Source organism: Lontra canadensis, unplaced genomic scaffold, assembly GCF_010015895.1.
Source record: "Lontra canadensis isolate GAN:19392208 unplaced genomic scaffold, GSC_riverotter_1.0 scaffold103, whole genome shotgun sequence".
Classification (NCBI taxonomy): domain Eukaryota; kingdom Metazoa; phylum Chordata; class Mammalia; order Carnivora; family Mustelidae; genus Lontra; species Lontra canadensis.
The window spans coordinates 1,077,074-1,100,933 of NW_022631097.1; the positions used below are offsets into that span (position 1 = coordinate 1,077,074).

Sequence of the window (23,860 nt, forward strand, 5' to 3'; positions counted from 1 at the left end):
TTCCTATGGCCATTTTAACGAATAACCATAAGTTTGGTGGCTTAAAACAACAAACTTTTCTCTTATGATTCTGGAGATCAGAAGTTGAAAGTGAGTGATACACGGCTCAAATCAAGGTGTCAGTAGGGCCATCCTTCCTCTGGAGGCTCTAGGAGAGAATCCATTCCTTGACTCTTCTACATTCTGATGACTGCCAATATTTCTTGGCAGTGTTACTTCAGTCTCTGATCTTCAATCTGTCTCTGTGGTCACATTGCCTTCTCTTAGGCTTGTAATCTCCTTCCACCTCCCTTTGCAAACTTGTGTGTTTAGGGTCTACCCAGCTAATCTATTTTTAAATCCTCAATCTTAATCATATCTGCAAAGACCTTTTTCCCATATAAAGTAACCTTTACAGGTTCTAGGGATTAGGATCTGATATCTATGGGAGCCATTATTGAGCTTGATATGTGGCTGTAAAGCACACAGCATAGTTCCTGACAAATAAAGGTATAAGCAAAGATTTCAGATTCTCAGAAGGATTTAATTATATAGTTAGAGGGGAGCCAGGGAACATGAGAAAAAGGAATTAAAAAAAGATGAAGTAGGGGCAATTAGGGATTAGATTGTATCATTTTATTTAATACAGTGGATAAATGGGATAAAAGAGAAGGGATTTTTATTGTCGGATTTTGGTTATTTTCCTGTTCAAACACATTTTGAAGGATTTATCTGTGTTTTCAGTATTAAGGTTTATAGCTTAAATAGTGTGGTAGAAAGGAGGTGGTGGAGGTAGAAATATACTGCATATCATTACTGAAAATTGGTTAATTACATTTCTTTTTATATTCAGGAGGTTCACGTGTAAAGTATATAAAATGATTAGTGAATGAGATCATAGATTGGATACCAGATTTTTCCTTTATTAGATAAGAATTATTACCATTTAGAATAAAAAAAGTACTTTAAAAATTTTTTTCAGTTAGAAGAGCAAAAGATTATATTAACATTTGTTTTCTTTTTTCCATCTCCTTTTCAGGTTTTTTGGCATGGACACAGGTTCAGTGGGAGGATTAGAATTGACTGATCAGACTCCTGTTTTATTAGGGAGTACGGCCATGGCAACTAGTCTCACCAATGTAGGAAATTCATTTAGTGGTCCACCTAATCCTTTAGTTGCTAGATCTAATAAATTTCAGAACTCGTCAGTGGAAGATGATGATGATGTTGTTTTTATTGAACCTGTACAACCTCCCCCACCTTCTGCACCAGTGGTAACTGATCAAAGAACTGCAACATTTTCATCATCAAAAAAATGAAGAACTACAAGGAAATGATTCCAAAATTCTTCCTTCCTCAAAAGAGTTGGCTTCTCAGAAGGGCAGTGTAAGTGAGACAATTGTCATTGATGATGAAGAGGACATGGAAACAAATCAAGGGCAAGAAAAAAATTCCTCTAATTTTATTGAACGGAGACCTCCTGAGACTAAAAACAGAACCAATGATGTGGATTTCTCCACTTCCAGTTTTTCAAGAAGTAAGGTAAATGCAGGAATGGGTAATAGTGGTATCACCACAGAACCAGACTCTGAAATTCAGATTGCTAATGTTACAACCTTAGAAACAGGTGTAAGCTCTGTGAATGATGGCCAATTAGAAAATACTGACGGGCGAGATATGAACTTAATGATTACACATGTAACATCACTGCAGAATACCAACTTGGGAGATGTCTCTAACGGACTGCAGTCAAGTAATTTTGGTGTTAATATACAAACATACACCCCATCTTTAACTTCACAGACCAAGACTGGAGTAGGACCTTTTAATCCTGGTAGAATGAATGTGGCAGGAGACGTATTTCAGAATGGAGAATCTGCAACTCATCATAATCCTGGTAAGCATTAAGTGAGCTACCCTGTGTAAAATTGCCCGATTCTCTTTTCATGGTAGTAACTGGTACTACCTTGGTTAGTTTATTCATGTAAGAGAAATTAATTCCATTGACTTTTAGCAGTTGGAAATTTTTAGCTAATAGGAGATGTAAAGCCATGTATTTCTTTGCAGATCATTAGAAAATTCATCACAGAAATCTATGTTTAAGGGATTAGAATGAATACTCTTTACATTCACTACCATTGGAGTCTAACAGTTTGGCATCTTATATATTTTTAGTATTTACTAGTGATGTATAAATATTGAAAAGAGATAAGCAGCACACTTAAGGAACAATATAGTATTGTATCATAGGTGCATTTAGAATTGTTTTTACTTTTAAAGTGATTTTGATCACTTATCTAATTTTAATTTTTTCTTAGCATTTTTTAATATTTGAAGGTTGATAAATTTCTCGACTGTTAGAATAATTTTTCTTCAGGTAGCTTTGCTCTGTGAAAACATTAAAAAGAAGTTATAAGAACTCTGGGTTTTTGATGGGCCATGACTTTATGTCCCTTTCTCTTTCATTTCTGCCACCAAACTTTTGTATGTCAGTCTCTCTTATATATCCTTCTTTGTTTCTCTCTCCCTTTCTCATCATTTTAGGCCCATTAGCAGTCTTACTGGCCTAGAAATTGTGGAGAATAATAAGGAATGATTCTCCACAATCATTACACTACACTTAGGTAGTGTAGGATGGTATAAAATGCTAGTAATTTTTCCTTTTTTCTTGCTATATTTTTGTTTATGAGAGTAATGTTTAACATAGAAGAATTTTTGGAAAATCTGTAATTAAAAAATGAGGGAAAAAATCCCCGGTATTATTAATATTTTTATTATTATTATTTTAGAAGATTTTATTTATTTTATTTGACAGATGGAGATCACAAGTAGGCAGAGAGGCAGGCAGAGAGAGAGAGAGAGAGAGAGGAGAAAGCAGGCTCCCTGCCGAGCAGAGAGCCTGATGCAGGGCTTGATTCCAGGACGCTGGGATCTTGACCTGAGCCGAAGGCAGAGGCTTTAACCCACTGAGCCACCCAGGTGCCCCCCACCCCCCGCCCCTGTAGTATTATTAACTGAAGATTACCACTGTCAGTGCTTTGAGTGGTTATCTTTCAGGCTTTTTCCATTTATTTTAACTTTGTTGAAATGCGACTGCGAATAATACTGCTTCCTGTTTGTTTCCCACTTTACATTGTATTTTCTCATAGCATTAACATTTATACATAAAAGTTTTAATGGCTGCACAGTAGATATGGATATACCATTCCTGTATTTGGTATTTATACTGTTTCCCATATTTTCATATTTTGCTATTAGAGGTTTATGTTGAACATCTTTGTTTAAACTTCTCATTTCTTTAGAGTAGATTCCTAGAAGTGAAATAACTAGGACAAAGGATATCACTGCCCCATCCTTCCAGAGATTTTTGGTTGAAGAAAAAATGTTTGGTTAATAGTGATTTTGAAAGAAATACGTTTGTTATTATTTGATTTGGAAAATTGCTCTTACCTTCCAACACCCTTTCCCTCTGTGTGTAAATACATATTCGTAGGTAGATTTGGGTTGGGGTAGGATGTATGTGTGAGTTAGTATGAGCATTTTAAAGTTGTAGAAATAATACTGTCTTACTGCCTTCTGGAAAGGTCTTACCAGTTTATACTATCAGCTGTATATAATTAGTTTCTTTCATTGTAACCTTCTGGCTCTCATAAAAGTTTGAGAATTGATAATGCTCAAATCAATTTCAAAATAGTCATTTTGTCTTTATTGTAATTATAAATATATTTAAAACATTAGAGTATACAGAGGAAAATAATTAATCTCACCATTGAAATAGTACGTTTAATTCTAGCCTGAGATCATAGTTTAGATATAGTTTTGTAAACTCTTTCCTTCTACCATTCCTTTAAATACCTAACAGTAGATCTTGAACTTTTGTTCATATCAAGTCTGTATGTTTGCTTTTATTTTCTATTTAGCTGAGTTCCAGCTTTTACTATTTAAATAATTCTTAAGAATATTCTTATGCATGTATCTTAGGATGTTATTTCTTTAGGAATATTGCTGAGTCAAGGGGGCATATTGTAACAGTGTATTCCTAGGGGATGCCTGGCTGGCTCAGATGGTAGAGCATGTGACTCTTGATCTTGGTGTTATGGGTTCGAGCCCCTGTTGGGTGTAGAGATTATTTTAAAAATATTTAAAAATAAAAAAATTGTGTTTCTGTTTACTGAAACTCATACAAGGGACTGTATATTACTTAACAGAAAAACTAAACAGATAAACCTTTTGCTCCTCTGTTTTATGAATTAGCTTTTGTTTTTATGTGCTGCTTTTATTTGTAATAGGGAGTTATAAAATCTTGGCTATTTACAATGGCTCTAAGACTGATTGTGACTTGGGCAAATTAAACTGTTTGCCCTGATGTCCTTTGTATAAAATAGAGGGTTTAGACAAAACTTCTCTTCCTTAAAGTATTTTGATGTTGGAAGATGTGAAAATTTGAAAGTAAGAGAAATATAAGAGCTGAAAAATAGATTAAGGGTGACATAATTAAATTGTGGAAAAATCTTGCTATTTTTTCTAAATCAAGTTAATAGATGTCTTTAAGTTTAAATAGTTTAAGTATGTATTCAAATGATAAACCTACAAAATAAGAAATTCTAAGGAACCAGTAATTGTGTTGCAAGAAGCTATTTCTTCTGGCATATTTGTTCAAATATAATTTTCGATTGGAGGCACTTCATAAGGTGAAATTTTTAGTTAGTGACTACAGTTGACTCTCAAACATTGCAGGGATAAGGGGTGCTAACATCCCATCCCTTACCATACACTTGAAAATTAACGTATAACTTTTAACTCCCCCCAGATTTAACTACTAGTAGCCTAATGTTTGTTTTGTTTTGCCAGTAGCCTACTGTTGACTGGAAGCTTTAACGATAAATAGTCAACACATACTTTGTATGGTATGTATTATACACTGTATTCTTACCGTAAACTAAGGTAGAGAAAAGAATGTTATTAAGAAAATCCTAAGGAAAGGAAAATAACTGTCATAAAAAATCTGTATATAAGTAGATTCATACAGTTCAAACCCATGTTGTTCAAGGGCCAACTGTATTTTCTTCGTATTCTTTAATATTTTTACCTGTTTATTATAACTGGTCCATTACCTTCATAATAGCAGGATAACAGGATAGCAGGATCCTAGAATGCACTCAGTTTACTCTCTGTATAAAATAAAATTTTTGTGGTGAGGGATATTGTGGAGTAAGGTAAAATTTGAGTAGTAGTGTTACGTAGCCCCTTGAAATCGTTAGGTTGTTGGATTGGGTTGGAACCAGGAAATCACCCTCCTTAAGGTTTTGATAGTAGAGAAGTTTTCCTGAGCTCCAGATATATTTGTACTTCGTGTGGAAGGAAAGAAATTTTTTTTAATAGAAGGGCAACTTTTTATATGTATGGAAGTTCAAAATTTGGAAGAGCCTAGAAAGGAAAAAAAATTACTGAATGGTGGTCTATAAAGTTTCAGAAGGGAAAATGGTTATGGTATTGTCAGTGTAGTGAGGTTTGTGGAGTAGTAACTAGTATAGTAAGCTGGGTACTTCCTGTTAAGCACTAAGGAAGCTTTCTGTAAAGAGAGAAAAGCTAAATTACTCTGCAATCCAGAGTTAATGTTACACATCTTTTAATTCTGTGCGATGCTGAAACTGTTTGAAGGGAGAGAGTAATATGATGTTGGTCAGTATAAGTTGGCTTGTCATTTCTGTGTCACACACTAATTTCTTTGAGATTATGTGGTCTAGAGTCCATGGAACTAAATATGAAAAAAGCTGTTTTTAAGAACATGCTTTAAGGGGTGTCTGGGTGGCTCAGGTGATTAAGTGTCCAACTCTTGATCTCTGGGTCTTGATCTTGGTTGTGGGTTCAAATACCGTGTTGGACTCCACCCTCAGTGGAGCTTTATGAGATAAGCTTTATCAGACCTATACTAAATTTGTCAAAGGTTTTGATTGGTCAAGATTTTATTATATTGGGGCGCCTGGGTGGCTCAGTGGGTTAAACCACTGCCTTCGGCTCAGGTCATGATCTCAGGGTCCTGGGATCGAGTCCCGCATCAGGCTCTCTGCTCGGCAGGGAGCCTGCTTCCCTCTCTCTCTGCCTGCCTCTCTGTCTACTTGTGATCTCTGTCAGAAAAATAAATAAAATCTGAAAAAAAAAAAAGATTTTATTATATTTTTATGTTGATATATGTATTCCTTACTTAAAGGGATATTCTGTAAATTAATTCTTCCTAATAAATAATGGCTAATATTTTTTAGTGCTTCCTCTATGCTAGTCACTGTGGTTTATTGCATGTATTATTATTTAATGTCATTCATATGAGGTTGGTACAATTTCCAGTTTAGAGAAGAGTTAGGCACAGAGTTTAAGTAACTTTCCAGTCTAATCAGTGGAGTCTAAATGTCAACCAGGCATTCTTACTCCAAAACTTTGGTTTTTACATCTCTGCTATACTGCTGCCTTATTAATTTCTTAAACTTGTAGAAGATGGGCTGTTAAGACTAAATATAAGAGTAGTAACTAACATGTAATATGTAATAGCATTACATATTATGTAATAGCGTTGTCAGTGTGTATAAATAGCTGTTTCATTACTTATATTCCTTGTGCATTTTGTTTTTAAGATTCCTGGATTTCTCAGTCAGCTTCATTTCCTCGTAATCAGAAACAACCAGGGGTGGATTCCTTATCACCAGTGGCCTCACTTCCTAAACAAATTTTCCAGCCTTCTGCACAACAACAACAACAACAACCGACTAAACCAGTTAAAGTCACTTGTGCAAACTGCAAAAAACCTTTACAGAAGGGACAGACAGCTTATCAACGAAAAGGATCAGCTCACCTCTTTTGTTCTACCACCTGCCTTTCTTCCTTCTCTCACAAGCCGGCTCCAAAGAAACTTTGTGTTATGTGTAAAAAGTAAGGTTTACCTTTCTTTTTTCTTTTCTTTTTTAATTGAAGTACAGTTGACACATGGTATTACATTAGTTTCAGGTATACAACGTTGTGATTTGACAAGTCTGTAGGTTATGCTTCGCTCATCACAAGTGTAGGTAAGGTTTACCATTCAACATAATTCCATATGATTGAATATTGGTGGTATATAATTTTAGGGAAATTTTAAGTGTTTTAGACTTGATCTTAGCTAAAAGTTTGAGAAGTGATTATAAGAGTCTTAAAAGTGAATTATGGTGTTTGAAATATTGGTAAGCTAGTTTTTTGAATGTTAAAGCCAAAATGAAATGTGTGATGGCTTTGCAGATTTTTATTTATTTATTTGTCAGAGAGAGAGAGAGAGAGAGAGAAAGCACTCAAGTAGGGGGAGTGGCAGGTAGAGGGAGAAGCAGGCTCCTGTCAAGCAAGGAGCCCAGTGCGGGACTTGATCCCAGGACTCTGGGAACATGACCCTAGCCAAAGGCAGCTGCCCAACCAACTGAGCCACCCAGGCATCCCTGTGTGATGGCTTTGGAGGATTCTCTACCACCTGGTGGCTTATGATTAAAAGACTTCCTATTTGGGTAGGCTTTGGGGTTTGTTTATTTATTTATTTATAAAAGATTTACGGATTTATTGAGAGCGAGCGAGCACGCACATCCCAAGCAGAGAATCCCAAGCAGATTCTACGCTGAGCATGGAGCCAGACTTGGGACTTGATCCCTTAGACCTCGAACCTTGGCAAAATTAAGAGTTGGATGCCGAGACAGCTAAGCTACCCAGGTGCCCCTGGGATTGATTTAAGTACTAGGCCCTTGTAATTTTGTCTGTAATCTCCATTGTACTTGAATTTGTCAAAAGACATATGTGTTTATTTGCATTACTTAGAATTTAGTTCTGTATAAAAATAGGTCAAATTTTGTACTGTCTTCGTATTTATTAAGATTATTTTAAATTGGCAAGTCTTTGGATTTTATGTTTTTATGCTTATTTTGAACATTAAATCGTTAGAATAATCATTAAGATTCAGGTACCAGTTTTTTGATAGCCTTGGAGAGAGACACTTCTCTCTTCTGCCAATTTTTAGGTCTGGCTTCAACTAGTTAGAAATAAGTGGAATATTGGGGTACTTGGTGGCTCGGTTGGTTAAGTGTCCAACTCTTGATCTCAGCTCGGGTCTTGATCTTAGGGCTGTGAGTTTAAGTTCTGTGTTGGACTCCATGCTGAGTCTACTTAAAAAAAAGGGGGGGGATATGGTATATTATGTATGTGGTCAAACCAGGTATAGATTTTTTTTCTGTACCATCTCTTGGTGAAGCCCACGTTTGTGAGGATATTTTTAGATCTTAGAACTTTGAAAAAGGCTTAGTGTTCTGTACAAGCTTAATATTGGAACAGTTATGTAGTTTTTAGACTGCTTTATATAAGTAGGAGTCTTTTACGTACTGTAATATAAGACCTTGAAATTCAGAATTTTATTAAAGGAAAACTTAATAGGTGTTTTTTTTTTTTAACTTTTTTTTTTTTAACCATTTTATTTATTTATTTGAGAGAGAGTGAGCAGGAGAGAGAGCAAGCAGAGGGGAGGAGGGAGAGGGAGAGGGAGAAGCGGGCTCCATGCTTAAGCAGGGAGCCGGATGTGGGGCTCAATCCCAGGACCCTGGGATCATGACCTGAGGCAAAGGCAGACGCTTAATTGACTGAACCACTTAGGCGCCCCATTTTCTACCATTTCTAATTGCATTTGGAGAGCTGTAGAGAATGTATAGAATGGTAGGTGGGGTTATTTGGGCTTATGGGTATGGGGGATGTACTTAAGTTCAATTATCCTCTCTAAAGTATATGTCATATTTCTGTGACCTAGATCTTTCAAGCTTTCTACTTACCCATAGGAAAGAATTGACTAGGTATTATAAATTTATACCTCAGATGAGGCCTGGACATTAAATTCCATGTAAATATTAACAGTTTTTTAAAAAAAGTGTTTCCAATATCTGAAAGCCTTGTTAAGGAGTTTGAAGATTAATTGAGTACTGGCAAAGATTTAATAGTATAAAATACTTTAGCTTCTTTTGTGTTCATATTTTATTTCCAAGAGGTTTTAAATAGTAAAAGTGATTTAATGGACCTAAAAATGGTGTTTGATTCCTAGGGTTCAGTTTATGGAAATTAGAAATGTTAGTTACTACTCTTAGATTTGATTTCTTTTAAAATGGAATTTTACTTTAAGTTGTTCTGTTTATTTTTCAGAGATATAACTACAATGAAAGGAACCATTGTTGCTCAAGTGGATTCTAGTGAATCCTTCCAGGAATTCTGTAGTACATCTTGTTTGTCTCTCTATGAGGACAAACAAAATCCTACTAAAGGAGCTCTAAATAAATCAAGATGTACAATTTGTGGTAAACTAACAGAGGTTTGTATTTTTGTGCCTCTTCTCTTTAATTATAACTAATGGGAATATTCTTTATTTAATAATTATGATAAACTGTTCCCATCTGTGTATATTTCCTTAAAACTATGGATACATAAAATTTCTCTTAGAAATATCCCATTATGTAATCCCGTTCTCCCAGGGGGAGAATGATTTAGGAAATATTAAAATATAATATTAATTGACTCTTTTCTTGAGGTTTGGAACATGTAGAGACAAAACAATAGTGTTTAAACATATAGGCTGACTACCAAAGAAAGACAGCAAACTAGAATGCTTAAGAAGGAGAGCAAATGGAGGGAATATTTTTTGATAACTTCACATTATTAAATGGTATTAAAGTTTTTGAATTTGAAGAAAAACCTGTGTGCTGCATATACCTCATTTGAATTATGTACTTAATTTTAGTTCCTTTTGGATTTGTCTAAAGATTTCCAGTCTGTTTTAGAATTTTATACTAACACTATCCAAACTGGGTTGTTTCTTGTTATTTTTAGGTATTTCTAGAGAAGTTTGTAGTGATGTCAGTAGTGGTTCCCCCTCTGCCATACATGTATTTCTTGTGTGTATAAAAATAATTCAAAGAAAAATGAAAGTTTTTTATTTCCTCTTTACCTTTCACAGAAAAATCATTGAAGCTTTTTTCTTTTGGAGCACCTTGTTACTTAGTTACTTGTGATACTCATTTGTTTGTTTGCTTATTTTTAGATTCGCCATGAAGTTAGCTTTAAAAATATGACTCATAAGCTGTGCAGTGACCACTGCTTTAATAGATACAGAATGGCCAATGGTTTAATAATGAATTGCTGTGAACAGTGTGGAGAGTACCTGCCCAGCAAAGGTGCTGGAAATAATGTCCTGGTGATTGATGGTCAGCAGAAAAGATTTTGCTGTCAAAGTTGTGTCAGTGAATACAAACAGGTAATTCATGATCCAATCAAAATTGGCCATTCTCTTGAATATGTTTTAAATTGTAATAGTTTTCCTTTAGCAGCATTTATTAAGTAGGTTTATCCTGGAATCTCATTTAATTCCATTATTGTCTTCATCTGTTGGAGATAACCTATCCCAAATGAATACTGATACATGTAAATTATTGGGCATTGTGTGATTTTACATATAATGGTAAATGCAGAATGATTCCTCTTTTGAAATATTTGTTTATGGGTAGAAGAGAGGGGTTGCAAATAGTGATTTTTTCAAAGCTTAGCAATGATTGTCTTATATTTCAGTGTTAAGGTCCTTTTTTTTTTTAAAATTAAAAGATTTTATTTATTTGACAGACGGAAATCACAAGTAGGCAGAAAGGCAGGCAGAGAGAGAGGGGGAAGCAGGCTCGCCGCCAAGCAGAGAGCCCGATGTGGGGCTCCATCTCAGCAGCCTGGGATCATGACCCGAGCCAAAAGCAGAGGTTTTAACCCACTGAGCCACCCAGGTGCCCTGTTAAGGTCTTTTGATTTAGTTTGTTTTTGAATGTATACATATGGTTCAAAAATAAAATGTACATAAAAAAATATATTCAGAGAAGACCAGCTCCTGTTTCTATTTTTTCCTTTTGTTTCCTGTCATCTTTTATAGGTATTAGCTTTTCAGTTCTTAATATTTTATATGTTCTGTTCTTTTTGAAAAATTAAGATAATATGTAATTCATTCCTAGTTTCTATTTTTTTCTGTAGAAAAGAGCATACTGAATGTGCTGTTTTTCACTTCATAGTATACCTTGGAAATTGTTGTATATCAATGACAGATGAACTTTTCTCTTTTTTTAATGGCTGCTCAAGTTAAATTTTCAGGAAATCTGTGAGCTGGTTATTAAAAACACTATTAAAAATTAATTATATTAATAATATATAATAATTATATTAATAATAAACATAATAATTTATATTAGTCTGCTAGGGCTGCCATAACAAAATACCAGACTAGAGGGCTCAAACAACAAATTTATTTTCTTATAGTTCTGAGGCTGCAAGTCTAAGATTAAGGTGCCGTTCTTGGTTGGTTTCTGGTGAGGGTCCTCTTTGGAGCCTTGCAGATAGCCTCCTCCTTGAGGTATCCTTATCTGGTCTTTCCTCTTTGCAAAAGGGTGGTGGGGGGAGGAAAGGAGAGGGGATCTCAGGTATCTCTTCCTCTTACAAGGGAGGACCTTAGTCTTGTCTGGTAAGGACCACACTGTTAGTACTCATTTAAACTTAACTGTCGCCTTATAGGCCCAATTCCAAATATAATCTCATTAGGAGTAGGGCTTCAATGTATGAATTTTGGGGGGGACATAATTCAGACCTTACCAATATTGAAAACAAAATAAATACTCAAAATCTATTACTTCCTAATTACTGTATCTTAATATCTGTATTCTTAAGATTATTTGCTTCTTTTGTGTTTATATAATGGAAATATTACACATAATGGTGTGCTTTTGTGCATCTCTTCCCAGTTTTATGTTTAGTTTCATTTTGTAGCCTGACACTAGCCATATTGGTAGTATTTTCACGGCCAGTGAAATTGCAAAATGTGCAAATTGTGATGTCTCCCTTAATCTCTGAAGAGCTAGTGGTTAATCATATCCCCGACAGCACTGGTGTATATGATAGTTTGTTTGATCACTTTGCTATTGGATGGTATTGGGGTTATGTCCAGGTTTTTTGCTATTATAAGTAATATATGATGAATAACTTGGTATATACTTTATTTTGTGGAGGTATGGCATCAGGGTAGATTCCTAGAAGCTGAATTGCTTGTCTAAGGAATCCATATGTTAGTTTGTTAGATGTTGTTAAATTCCTCTCTGTTACAATTGTACGTTTGCATTTCTCTCAGTAATATATGTGGAAGTGCCAGTTTCCCCGTTGCCTCTCCAGCTGAGAATATCAGCATATCATTCTGATTGGTAAAAATGATATGTTAATATTATTGTAATTTGTATTCCTTTTATTAGGAGTGATGATGAGCAGTTTTTTTAATTTCAGAACTAATTGTCTCCTTTTTTGTGACTGTTTACCCATTTTACCCATTTTTTGTTTGGGTTTTGATCTTCTCAGCTTTTCCAATTAAATTGAACATTTATTTTGGGGTACCCGGGCCTCTGACTGTTGATCTTAGCTCAGGTATTGATCTCCTGGTTGTGAGTTCAGGCCCCTTATTGGGCTCAACACTGGGTGTGGAGCCCACTTTAAAAATAAATAGAACATTTATTTTAATAAGCAAAATGCATTTGTAATTTGTTTACAAACAGTTACTTAACTTCTGTCATGTTGCAAGTACTGTCTTAGTTGCTGGAAATACTGCTTGTGGGAAGTAAAGTAGACATAGTTCCTGCTTTTGTAGGATTTGTATTGGTGTGGCATACTTCAAATTCTTTAGTGTTAGGAAAGCTCTATGGAGATTGGAAGGACCAGACTAATAATAATTTTCAAGACCTCATTATATAGTGTTTGATGTTTGATGATTATGTTGCATTTATTATCTTCTGATATGTAGAAGGTTTGGTTGAGAGTCCTGGCTTTAAGTTGGTGTGGATTAAAATCCTGGACCCACCAATCACCCATATGTGTCATGAGCAAAATATTTAACCTTTGTGTCTTGCCTCATTTCACCATGTGTAAAGTTGTAGAATAGCAATCCCTGACTTACAGTGTTATTAAAAATGAAATCTGAGCCATTCTTCATTCTTAAGATCCTACTTCAAGAAACTGAACATTACCAATTCTCAATCTGCCCCTTTTTGTTCTCTGCCAATTACTCTCCCCTTCTGCCTCCTAAAAAATACACTGTCTTTGACTTCAAACATGGTTTGACTTTTTATAAAGTTATGTAAGTGGCATTAATATGTAATGATACTCTGCCATGTTATGTGTAACTGTGATTGGATGTTTATTTAATTTTTTTGTCATGTAAAATTTTAAATTTTATTGTCAAATTTAACAGTTTTTTCGTTTATTGCTTCTGGATTTTGTTTTATATACTTCTCCTCACTCCCAGACTATAAAGGAATGCTTTTCATATTTTCCTTCTGTTTGCAAGGCTTCATTTTAATCTTTAAATCTTGAATGCATTTAATGGAATTCTGATATATTGTTGAATTATGGGTCAAATATTATCTGTGTCCAAATGACTGTCCTTGAGAATCAGCATCTAAGTGATGTCACAATGTCCTATCCTAGAACAAGGGATTTCATTCTATTTGTTCTATCAATATGTTCCTGTTAAATTCGTGAATATTTTGGGACACCTTGGGTGGCTCAGTCGGTTAAGCATTTGCCTTGTAGGGCTCCCTGCTCAGTGGTGCTTGTGTGAGCGCTCTCGTCGCACGAATAAATAAATAAATAAAATATTTTTAAAAAAGGAAAAAAATAAATTCATAAATATTTTATCTTCTTGTTGCTATTTGATTTTAAAGATTTTGTTTATTTGAGAGAGATTGATTGAGCGCTTAGAGACTTGGGCAAAAGCAGGGGGAATAGCAGATGTGGAGGGAGAATCCCTAGCAAATTCCACACTGAGCGCTGACCCTGACCCTGGGCTCTATCTCACAACCCTGAGATTCATGACCTGAGTAGGACTTAACTGACTGAGCCACCCAGGTGCCCCTGATGCTATTTCAAATGAGGTTTTCTTTTCCATTATTTTATATATGTGTATACATATATGTATGCACATATCTATTTTAATTGATTTTAAATGCCTGCTATCTAAATCATTATTATTGGTTAACTTTCTTGGATTTTTAACTAAACCATCATACCATCTGCAGATAGAAAGTTTAGATCTTTCTTTACATTTCTCATTCCCATTATTATTTTGTTTTGCCTGATGGTATTTCCTAATAACTCCAGTATAGTTTTGAATAGTGGAAGTAGTAAACGTCTTTGTTTTTCCAGTGGGAATTTCTTTGGTGTTTCCTTATTAAATTAGATGCTGGCTTTAGGGTTGAGGTAAATAAGTTTTACCATATTAAAGAAGCACCCATTGAATTTTGTTTTCTGAAGTATTTTATCAAAAATAAATGTTGAGTTTTGAAGATCTTCAGTGTTTGTGGAGGTGATTGTATCATTTTTTCTCTCCTTTTAATTTTAATACATGAATTACTTTAATGAGTTATTTTACAACCCCTCTAACCATTCTTGCATTACTAGAATAAACCATACCAGGTCATCATATTTCAAATGTTTAGTTGTCATTGTTTATATTTAGTACTTTCCCATTGGTATTCATAAGTGACATTGGTCTTTAATTTCCCTTTTTGAGTGCCCTTTTTAAGATACCAGTGTTTTATTTGCTTTAAAAAATGCTTAAGAGCAAAATTCTTATCTTTTCATGCTTAAAGCAATAAAAATGAAAATAAATTAATTAGATATTTAACTCAAAAAGTTGTAAAAAGAAACTGTGAGAAGAAAAGAAATAAAAATAAAAGTAGGAGTTAGTAAGTTAAGAAATAAAAATAGTACCAAAATAACCCAGAATGTTGCCTTTATGATAAATAAGTTCTGTGAAAAACTAGACCAACTGATCATTAATCAGGGAAAGGTTTAAAAACAGTGGAAATGGAAGAAAATTATTTAAAAGGGACTACTTTGTATACAACTTTATATAAAAATGTTGACAATGTAGATTGAGTAATTTTCCATGACAATATAATTTTTGTGTATATGAAAGTAGAATTTACCGGACCCCTAGGTGCCTCAGTGGGTTAAAGCCTCTGCCTTCGCCTCAGGTGATGATCCCAGGGTCCTGGGATTGAGCCCCGCCTCAGGCTCTCTACTCAGCCGGGAGCCTGCTTCCTCCTCTCTCTCTCTCTCTCTCTCTCTATCTCTGTCTCTCTCTATCTCTCTGCCTACTTGTGATCTCTGTAAAAAAAAACAGAAAGTATAATTTACCTAAAATTGACTCCAGAGCAGATAAAATAAGGCTGAGAAATTTCCATGGAACAGAGGTCGTTATCAGTGAACTACCCCACAAAAAGAAACAGACTCCAATGTTTCTTTTCTTTCTTCTTCTTCTTTTTTTTTTTTTTTTTAAGATTTTATTTTAGAGAAAGCACTAGCAGAGAGGGAGAAGAGGGGGAGGGAGAAGCAGCCTTCCCGCTGAGCAGGGAGCTTGACTTTGGTCTGGATCCTAAGACCCTGGGATCTTGACCCGAGGCGAAGGCTGACTCTTAACTGACTGAGCCACCCAGGACTACCAGCTCGTTTCATAGGGAAATTCCATCAGATTTAAAAAGGTAATCTCAGTGCTATTTTAAACCATTCCAGAACATAAAATGGGAAGAAAATATAACTCATAGTTTTAAAAAACAAATTGTGATAAATATGTATAAAACAAAATTTCCAATTGTTTTGAAATATTTTTAAGTATACAGTTGAGTGTCCTATGAAATACAGTCATAATGTGCAGTCATTGTCTCTATTTTTAGAACTTTTTAATGACTGAAACAAACTAACAAGCCAGGAACTCCTCATTTTCTCTTACCTCCCTGGTGCCTGGTAATCTCTAATCTACTTTGTGTCTTTATGAATTTGCCTATTTCATATACTTGAAGTCATACTTTATCCTTTTGTGTCTGGTTTATTTCACTTAGGATAATGTTTTCAGTTTCATCCGTGTTATAGCATTATTTTTTACTTCTGAATAATATTCATATATAGATCACATTTTGTTTATCCATTCATTGTTACAGGGTGTTTTGGTTGTTTCCAGCCTTTTGGCTAGTGTGAATCATGCTGCAGTGAGCATTGGCATGCAAGTATCAGTTTGAGTCATGGTTTATAGTTCTTCTGTGTATATACCTACGGTCGATTTGGTTGGTCATAGGCTAGTTTAGCTCTCTTAGGAAATGTAAAACTGTTTTCTGAAACGACTGTATTGATAATTTTACATTCCTAACAGCAGTACATGAGGTTTCCATTTTCTGTACCTCTTCCTAGCATTTAATTACTTTTTGCTTTTTAACATTTGTTTTTTTATTTTATTTTAATCATCTGAGTAGATGTGAGGTGGTATTTATGGTTTTGATTTGCATTTTTCTGATTACTAATGATGTTGATGTATTTTTTTTGTGCTTATGGTTGATTTGTATATCTTCTCTGGAGAAGTATTAATTCTTTGCCCATTTTAAATTGCATTGTTTTTTCCTTTTGTTTTTCAGTTGTAGGGTTTTTTTTTTTTTTTTTTTCCTTTCAGATTTTATTTATTTATTTGAAGTAGAGTGAGCAAAAGAAAGAGCATGAGCTGGTGGGGGGCAGAGGGAGGGGGAAAAACAGGTTCCCCATTGAGCAGGGAATCCAATAGGCTCCATCCCAGGACCTGAGCTGAAGGCAGATGCTTAGCCGACTGAGCTACCCAGGCGCCCTTAGGAGTTTGTTTTTGTTTTTGTTTTTTTAAATCTGAATATTAACTCTCTTTCTTTCTTTCCTTCCTTCCTTCCTTCCTTCCTTCTTTCCTTCCTTCCTTCCTTCCTTCCTTCCTTCTTTCTTTCTTTCTTTCTTTCTTTCTTTCTTTCTTTCTTTCTTTCTTTTTAAGATTTATTTATTCATTTGAGAGAGAGTGAGGTAGTGTGAGAGTAAGAGAGCGCTGGAGCATGGGTGGGGCAGAGACGCAGAGGAAGAGGGAGTCCCAAGCAGACGACACTGAATGCAGAGCTTGAAGCCCCTTGTGGGGCTCAGTTTCAGGACCTGGAGATCACCACCTGAGCCAAAACCAAGAGTTGGCTGGCTGCTTCCCCTACTGTGCCACCTAGATGCTCCTAATCCCTTATTTGATTTATGGTTGCAGATAACGTTTCCCATTTATTGGTTGCTTTTTTGCTTTCTTGATAATGTTATTTGATGTACAAAAATTTTAATGTTAAAGTCCAGTTAACCTTTATTCCTTTGTTGATTATATCTTTGGTGCCATATCTAAGAATTTGTTGCCAAATCAAAGGTTAAGATGTCTTATTCCTGTCAGCTTTATGGTTTTAACTGTCACATTTAGATCTTTGGTCCATTTTGAATTAAAATTTTGTTTATGATGTGAGATAGGCAGCCAGCTTAATTCTTTTGTATATGGAAATCGAGTTGTCCCAGTATCATCTGTTGAAGAGAGTGTTGTTCCCATGGAATGAACTTGTCATACTTGTAAAATATTATTTGGCCATAGGTGGGTAAGTTTATTTCTGGACTCTCATTTTATATTCCATTGGTCTACATGTCTGTTCTAGTGCAGGTGCCACATTGTTATGATAACTGTGTCTTTGTAGTAAGTTTTGAAATTAGTTCTTTGTTCTTGAACTTTGATCTTTGTTCTTTGAACTTTATTCTTCTTTAAAGATTGGGTATTCTAGACCCATTCCAATTTTTTTGTGAATTTGAGGATCGGCTTTTCCATTTCTCTAGTAAAGAGGATTAGAATTTGGATGATGATTGCACTGATTCTCTAGATTGTTTTGGGTAGTATTGACATTTCAACAATGTTAAATCTTCCTGTTTGTGAATATGGGATTGTCATCCTTCATTTAGACCTTTAGTAACTTCTCTCAGCAGTTTGTCCTTTGCAGCGTACAAGTCTTCACCTCCTTCAGTATATTTATAAGTATTTTATTCTTTTGAACGCTGTTAATAGAATTGCTTTATGAATTTCCTTTTCAGAGTATACATTGCTAGTATTTAGAAACACAACTGATAGTTAAGTGTTGATCTTGTACCTGCAACTTTGTTGAATTTATTAGCTCTAGTAGCTTTATTGTGGATCTCTTGGAATTTTCTCCACATAGAGTCATGTCATCTGCAAATAGCAGTAGTTTTTGCTCTTCCTTTCTAATTTGAATGCCTTTTATTTCTTTTTCCTCACTGTTCTGGCTAGAATTTTCACCATTTTGTAGACTAGAAGAAGTGGTGAAATTGCGCAGCCATGTTTTATTTCTGATCTTAAAAAGGAAAAACCTTGTGTCTTTGTTGAGTCTGATGTTAGCTGTGGGTTGTTCATATATGGCATTTATTATGTTGAGGTAGTTTTAGTCTTAGTTTGTTGAGTTTTTTTTTTTTTAACTGTAAACGTGTGTTGGATTTTGTCAAACTTTACCATTTGAGATTATGATGTGGTTTTAACCAACGTTGTATTCATGTGTTTTATTATATTCATTACCTTCTATTGAACCACTCTTGTGTGTGGGATATAATACTTTCAGTATGCTACTGAATATGGTTAACATTTAACATTCTAAATTTTATAACTAATTTGAGGTGATAACTTAATTGGCATTTAAGAAGTCTGCTCCTGTATAGCTCTGCCCTTATTAATGTTGTAATAAGTTATATCTTAGATGTTGTTTGTATAATAACAGATTTATAGTTGTGTTTTGTGCATTTGGACTTAGAAACCAAACATATAGCAGTATTGCTTTTTATATTTGCCCATGTAGTTACTTATTCTAAGATCCTTATTTCTTCATTCTGCTGGAGTTACTTTCTAGTTTCCTTTTCATATTGGCATAAATCTTTGACTCTCTTTAGCATTTCTTGTAGAGTAGATCTGGTGGTAACAAATTCTATCAGTTTTTTATTTGGGTATGTCTTTATTTCTTCATGTTTGGATAATAGCTTTGCCAGATGTAGTATTTTTTTGAAATTTTTTTTTCTTTCAACATTTAATATATGTCATCTTACTGCCTTTTGGCTTCCACGTTCTCTGATGAGAAAATGGTGGAAAATCTTACTGAGGATTCTTTGTACTTGATGAATAGCTTGTCTGTAGCTACGCAAGAATATCTGTCTTTCAGCAATTTGATGATAATGTGTCCTCTTGTGTGTCTTTTGAGTTTAATCTTACAAGTTGTTGTGCTTTTCAGCTTTCTAGATTTGTTTCCCATCATCAAATTTACGAAGCTTTCCGTCATTCTTTCTTTTCTTTTTTAAAGACTTTATTTATTTATTTGAAAGAAAAAGAGAGCCAGAGAGAGAGCAGGATCAGGGGGAGGAACAGAGGGAGAGGGAGCAGCAGATTCCCTGTTGAGCAGGGAACCCTGTGCTGGAATCCATCCCAGGACACTGGGATCATGACCTGAGCTGAAGGCAGACACTCAACCGACTGAGGCACCCAGGTGCCCTCAAGCCATTATTTCTTGAAATAATCATTCTTTGTTCTCTTTTCTTCTTTGCCTCTCATAATGCAACTGTTGGTCTGCTTGATCTGTCCTAATAGGTTCCTTAGGCTTTGTTCACTTTACTTGTTGTTTTTTTTTTTTTTTTTTTTTTTCTTCCTCCTTTCTGCTCTTCAAAGTGTGGTTTCAGTTTGGGCCTTGTTACTGCTGTCGAAAATCCTGACTGTACCAGTTCTCATCTTGAATAGGTATTTGGGCCTTGTTACTGCTGTCGAAAATCCTGACTGTACCAGTTCTCATCTTGAATAGGTAGGTGACAGGGTACCTTGTTATTTCCTGATAGGGTTGAAGTTCAGGCTCCCTGTTTGGCCTTTTCTCACATCATCCTAGTTGGGTTGCTGCAGTGGGGCACTTCAGTGCAGCCAGGCCAAAGTAGAGTTGAGGCTCTCCTCTCTCTTGTCCTTTTCTTGTGTGGGTGGAGTTAGTGCCACATTGTTCATGTGGTGTTTGGATCCAGTAGAGGGGCTGTTGACTAAAAGTTTTCTTTCTGTGCCAGTTGTATTTCTCCTATAGCTGTGTCATTTTCTGTTGTTGGCTTCAAGGTTTTTTTTTCTTTGTCTTTATTTTTATTCAGATTTTAATTTTATTTAAAATTTTCAGGAATTCGACTGTGATAATGTGATTCGTTCAGTTTATCCTCTCTGGGGTTTGCTCAGCTTCTTTTATCTTCTGCCTAATTTGCAATGTTTCCTCTCCCTTCAGGACTATAGTGACTTTTATTCTTTGTTGAAAGAGGCCAAATAGGGAGCCTGAACTTCTGTATATTTTTTACAGTCCTACAGATCCCTGAGGCTCTGTTTTTTATTTTTCTCATCCAAGTCTGTTTTCTTTCAGTTCATTTTGGATTATTTCTCTATTTCCCTTCGACGATTCTTTCCTCTGTCTTCAGTGATTGTTTCCTCTGTCTTACCATTCTGCTGTTGGTTGGGGTTTTCTCTTGTTGTTTGCTAATAATTTTTTTAGAATGGTATTTTGTTGTTTTTTGGGTTTTTGTTTTGTTTTGTTTTTAGTTTCAGAGGTAAAGTGTAGTGATTCATCAGTTACATATAACACCCAGTACTCATTACGTCAAGTGCCCTTCTTAAGGCCTGTTACCCAGTTACTCCATCCCCCACCCACCGTCCCTCCAGCAACCCTCAGTTTGTTTCCTAAAGAGTTACAATGGTTTTAATGTTACAGAAAAATTAGATAGTATAGATTTCTCTTTGATGGTCTTTTATTGATACCTTAAATCATTAAGAGAATATTTGTTGCCGTTAATGAATTGGCATTAATGTATTTGTTATTATGTGAAGTCATCACTTTATTCAGATTTCCTTAACTTCTATATAATGTACACTTTCTGATCCTGGATTCCATCTAGTATACCACGTTATATCCAGTAATCATGTTACCTTAGGCTAGTCTTGGTTATGACATTTTCTCAGACTTTTTATTGTTTTCGATGACCTTGATAGGTTTTAGGATTTAGGTATATTGTAAGATGTCCCTCTATTGGAATTTGTTTGAAGTTTTCTCATCATTAGACAGATTGGGGCTATAGGTTTTTAGGAGGAATGTTATAGAGGTTTTTACTTTTTACACTGCCATTTTCATCACATCACAAGGGTACATCTATCAACATGATTTAAAATGACTGTTGAAGTTGATGTTGCACCTTGCTGCAGTAGCATTTGTCAGGGTTCTCCATTGTAAAGTCTCCACCCCATTTCCATGTTGTACTCCTTTTTTCTTTCTTTCTTTTTGGAGAGTGAGTGTGTGTGCCCAGTAGGGGAGAGGAGCAAAGTATGAGGTGGAGAGAGAATCTCAAGCAGGATCCATGCCCTGTGCCAAGCCTGAGGCGGTGGCCTGAGGTCAGGACCAAAGCTGAAATCAAGAGTCCGCCCTTAACAGACTGAGTCACCCAGGCTTTCCCCTTGGATTCTTGAGAATGAAGTCACTATCTCCTTTAGGGTGGAGTATATAGCTAATTGGAATTTTTCTGCATAAGAGATTTATCTTTTCTCCTTCATTTATTCATTTATTCAGTCACTAATAATAATAGGGACTCGTGGATATTTTATAATTTTGGGATATAATAAAATACAGTTTTATTTTCTTGGTCAAAATTTTCCAGCTTTGGCCATTGGGAGCACTTTCACTTGGCTCCTGTGTTCTTTTGACATATCCCATCCATTGATTTTTAAAATTTCTATTAGTGGGTTTTTTTAGTCCTTGAATTTCCATTCAGTTCATCTTTATATCCTGTTTTTTTTTAATATGAATTTGTATTCTTTGTTGAAACATTTTTATCATGGCTGCTTTAAAAATTTGTCATAACTCTAATATCTCTGTTCTTTCATTGTTAGTATCTACTGATTGCTTTTTCCATTTATTTATTTTATTTTATTATTATTATTATTATTATTTTTTAGGATTTTATGTATTTATTTGAGAGAGAGCAATAGAAGGGTGAAGGGCAGAGGGAGAAACAGACTCCTCAGTGAGCAGGGAGCCTGATGTGGGACTTGTCCCAGAGCTCCAGGATCATGAGCTGAGCTGAAGGCAGATGCTTAACCAACTGAGCCACCTAGTCACCCATCTTTTTCCATTTAAATTGTGGTTTTTCTGGTTTTTGATTTTTTTTTTAAGATTTATTTATTTATTTGTCAGAGAGAGTGAGCATAGGCAGACAGAGTGGCAGGCAGAGACAGAGGAAGAAGCAGACTCTCTGCTGAGCAAGGAGCCCGATGTGGGACTCGATCCCAGGACGCTGGGATCATGACCTGACCCGAAGGCAGCCAGCCGTTCAACCAACTGAGCTACCCAGGCATCCCGGTTTTTGATATTTTTGATCAGATATGATTTTTTTTTTTTAATCAAAGCCTGGAAATTTTGGGTATTATGTTATTATATTCTGGATCTTATTTAAACCTTGTGCTTTAGCTGGCTTTATTTGACACTGCTGTGGTAGGGGTAGGAAGGCCTAACCTCAATACTGACAGGTGTAGGTTGAGATCCAGGCTGTCCATTTGGTCTCTCTTGACATCCATTGAGGTGGGAGGAGCTCGGTGTTAGTGCTGGGTGAGGATGGGAATTCTGGATCCCCTCTGGGCTTTGGCTTATCCACCGTACCTGGGAGGAGTAGGATTACCTCTTTACTGCTCCCCACATAGCCTCCACTGACACCAAATGATTCCATTCTAGTGGATTTAGAAAATATTCTTTGTACTATCATTAAATAGAATAAAAATTATTTTAAAAAGTATTTTTTTCATTCTGTAAAATATTTTCATGTTTAATTCATATATTGCATGCTTATAATTTACAAGTAAATAAATGGAAATCCATGCATACATTATTACTTGACAAGGGGACACAATCACACATGTTTGGAGACCACTACACAAGATGCTATATTGAATGTCTTTTCCTGTAGTCTGAGGGAAGTAAAACTCTGTGGTGATCTTTTCTTAACCCTTGCCCTCCCCTCCCTTTTTGACATTTGTCTCTAACATTTAACTTGGCTGCCATTGTTTATATTCCCGTTGCTGAATTAGTTTCTGGAATATACTGATTCACGTAACTAATAATCGAGGTCCTGGCAGTGGAGACTGTATAATACTTAACATTTCTCTTTCAGTATTTCATTTTCCATTTTGACTATAATGGAAAGCAGGAAGCTTTCTGCAAGGAGTGAAGATGTAAATTCGAATGTGCTGTAAACTGTCATGTGTTCTAAAAAGAGTTTCCAAAGCAGCCCATTTGCCAATAATGAAAACTAACTGCATAATCTTCAAATCACTTAATTTAGAATGCTTTGAGGTACCCTCGGCTGTAATGAGATCTTAGAACACATTGTCATCTAAGAAATAATGTTTTTTTGGCTAGGTTTACTTAGAGGCAAGTCAAGTAAGTTTAAGGGTCTGTTTATAATTTGTTACCTGTTATTATTATTTTATCATTAAATGATTTTTTCCTATAGGATAATTGAAATAATAATGGCACTGGGGATAGGACAGATAGGCATTTTTAAAAGTTGGAATGAGTTTGTAAGACACAGACAATTAAGAACCAGCTTTTACAGATTGTCTATTTACTTTTCAATTAAGCAGCCTTTAAAAAAATTTTTTTTGAAGTCTTTTAAAATATTTTTTTTAGGTAGGTAGCCATCCAAGCTTCCTGAAGGAGGTTCGAGACCACATGCAGGACTCTTTCTTAATGCAGCCAGAGGTAAGAAGGACTATGGTGGTGGTTAAGCCCTTAACAATCTCATGTACTGCTACTGGAATATGTAACTGAAAAATTGTGTGCATTTTGAAGTATATTAAAATTTATGAACTTAAAATATATCAGATGATTGTTTTCTTATAGGCAAAATTTATTTCACTAAA

General features: G+C 35.2%; 1 protein-coding gene across 1 annotated transcript in view; it reads left to right on the top strand.

The window, feature by feature from the left end:
* The first annotated feature begins 1,019 nt into the window (after positions 1-1,019).
* ZMYM2 (zinc finger MYM-type containing 2) overlaps positions 1,020-23,860 on the top strand; it is an 86,884-nt gene continuing 64,043 nt past the window's right edge. Inside the window, 6 exon segments of the mRNA XM_032838272.1 lie at positions 1,020-1,289; positions 1,291-1,876; positions 6,609-6,903; positions 9,169-9,334; positions 10,061-10,273; positions 23,628-23,699. Coding sequence (XP_032694163.1) covers positions 1,029-1,289; positions 1,291-1,876; positions 6,609-6,903; positions 9,169-9,334; positions 10,061-10,273; positions 23,628-23,699 — 1,593 coding nt within the window. The 5' untranslated portion in view covers positions 1,020-1,028.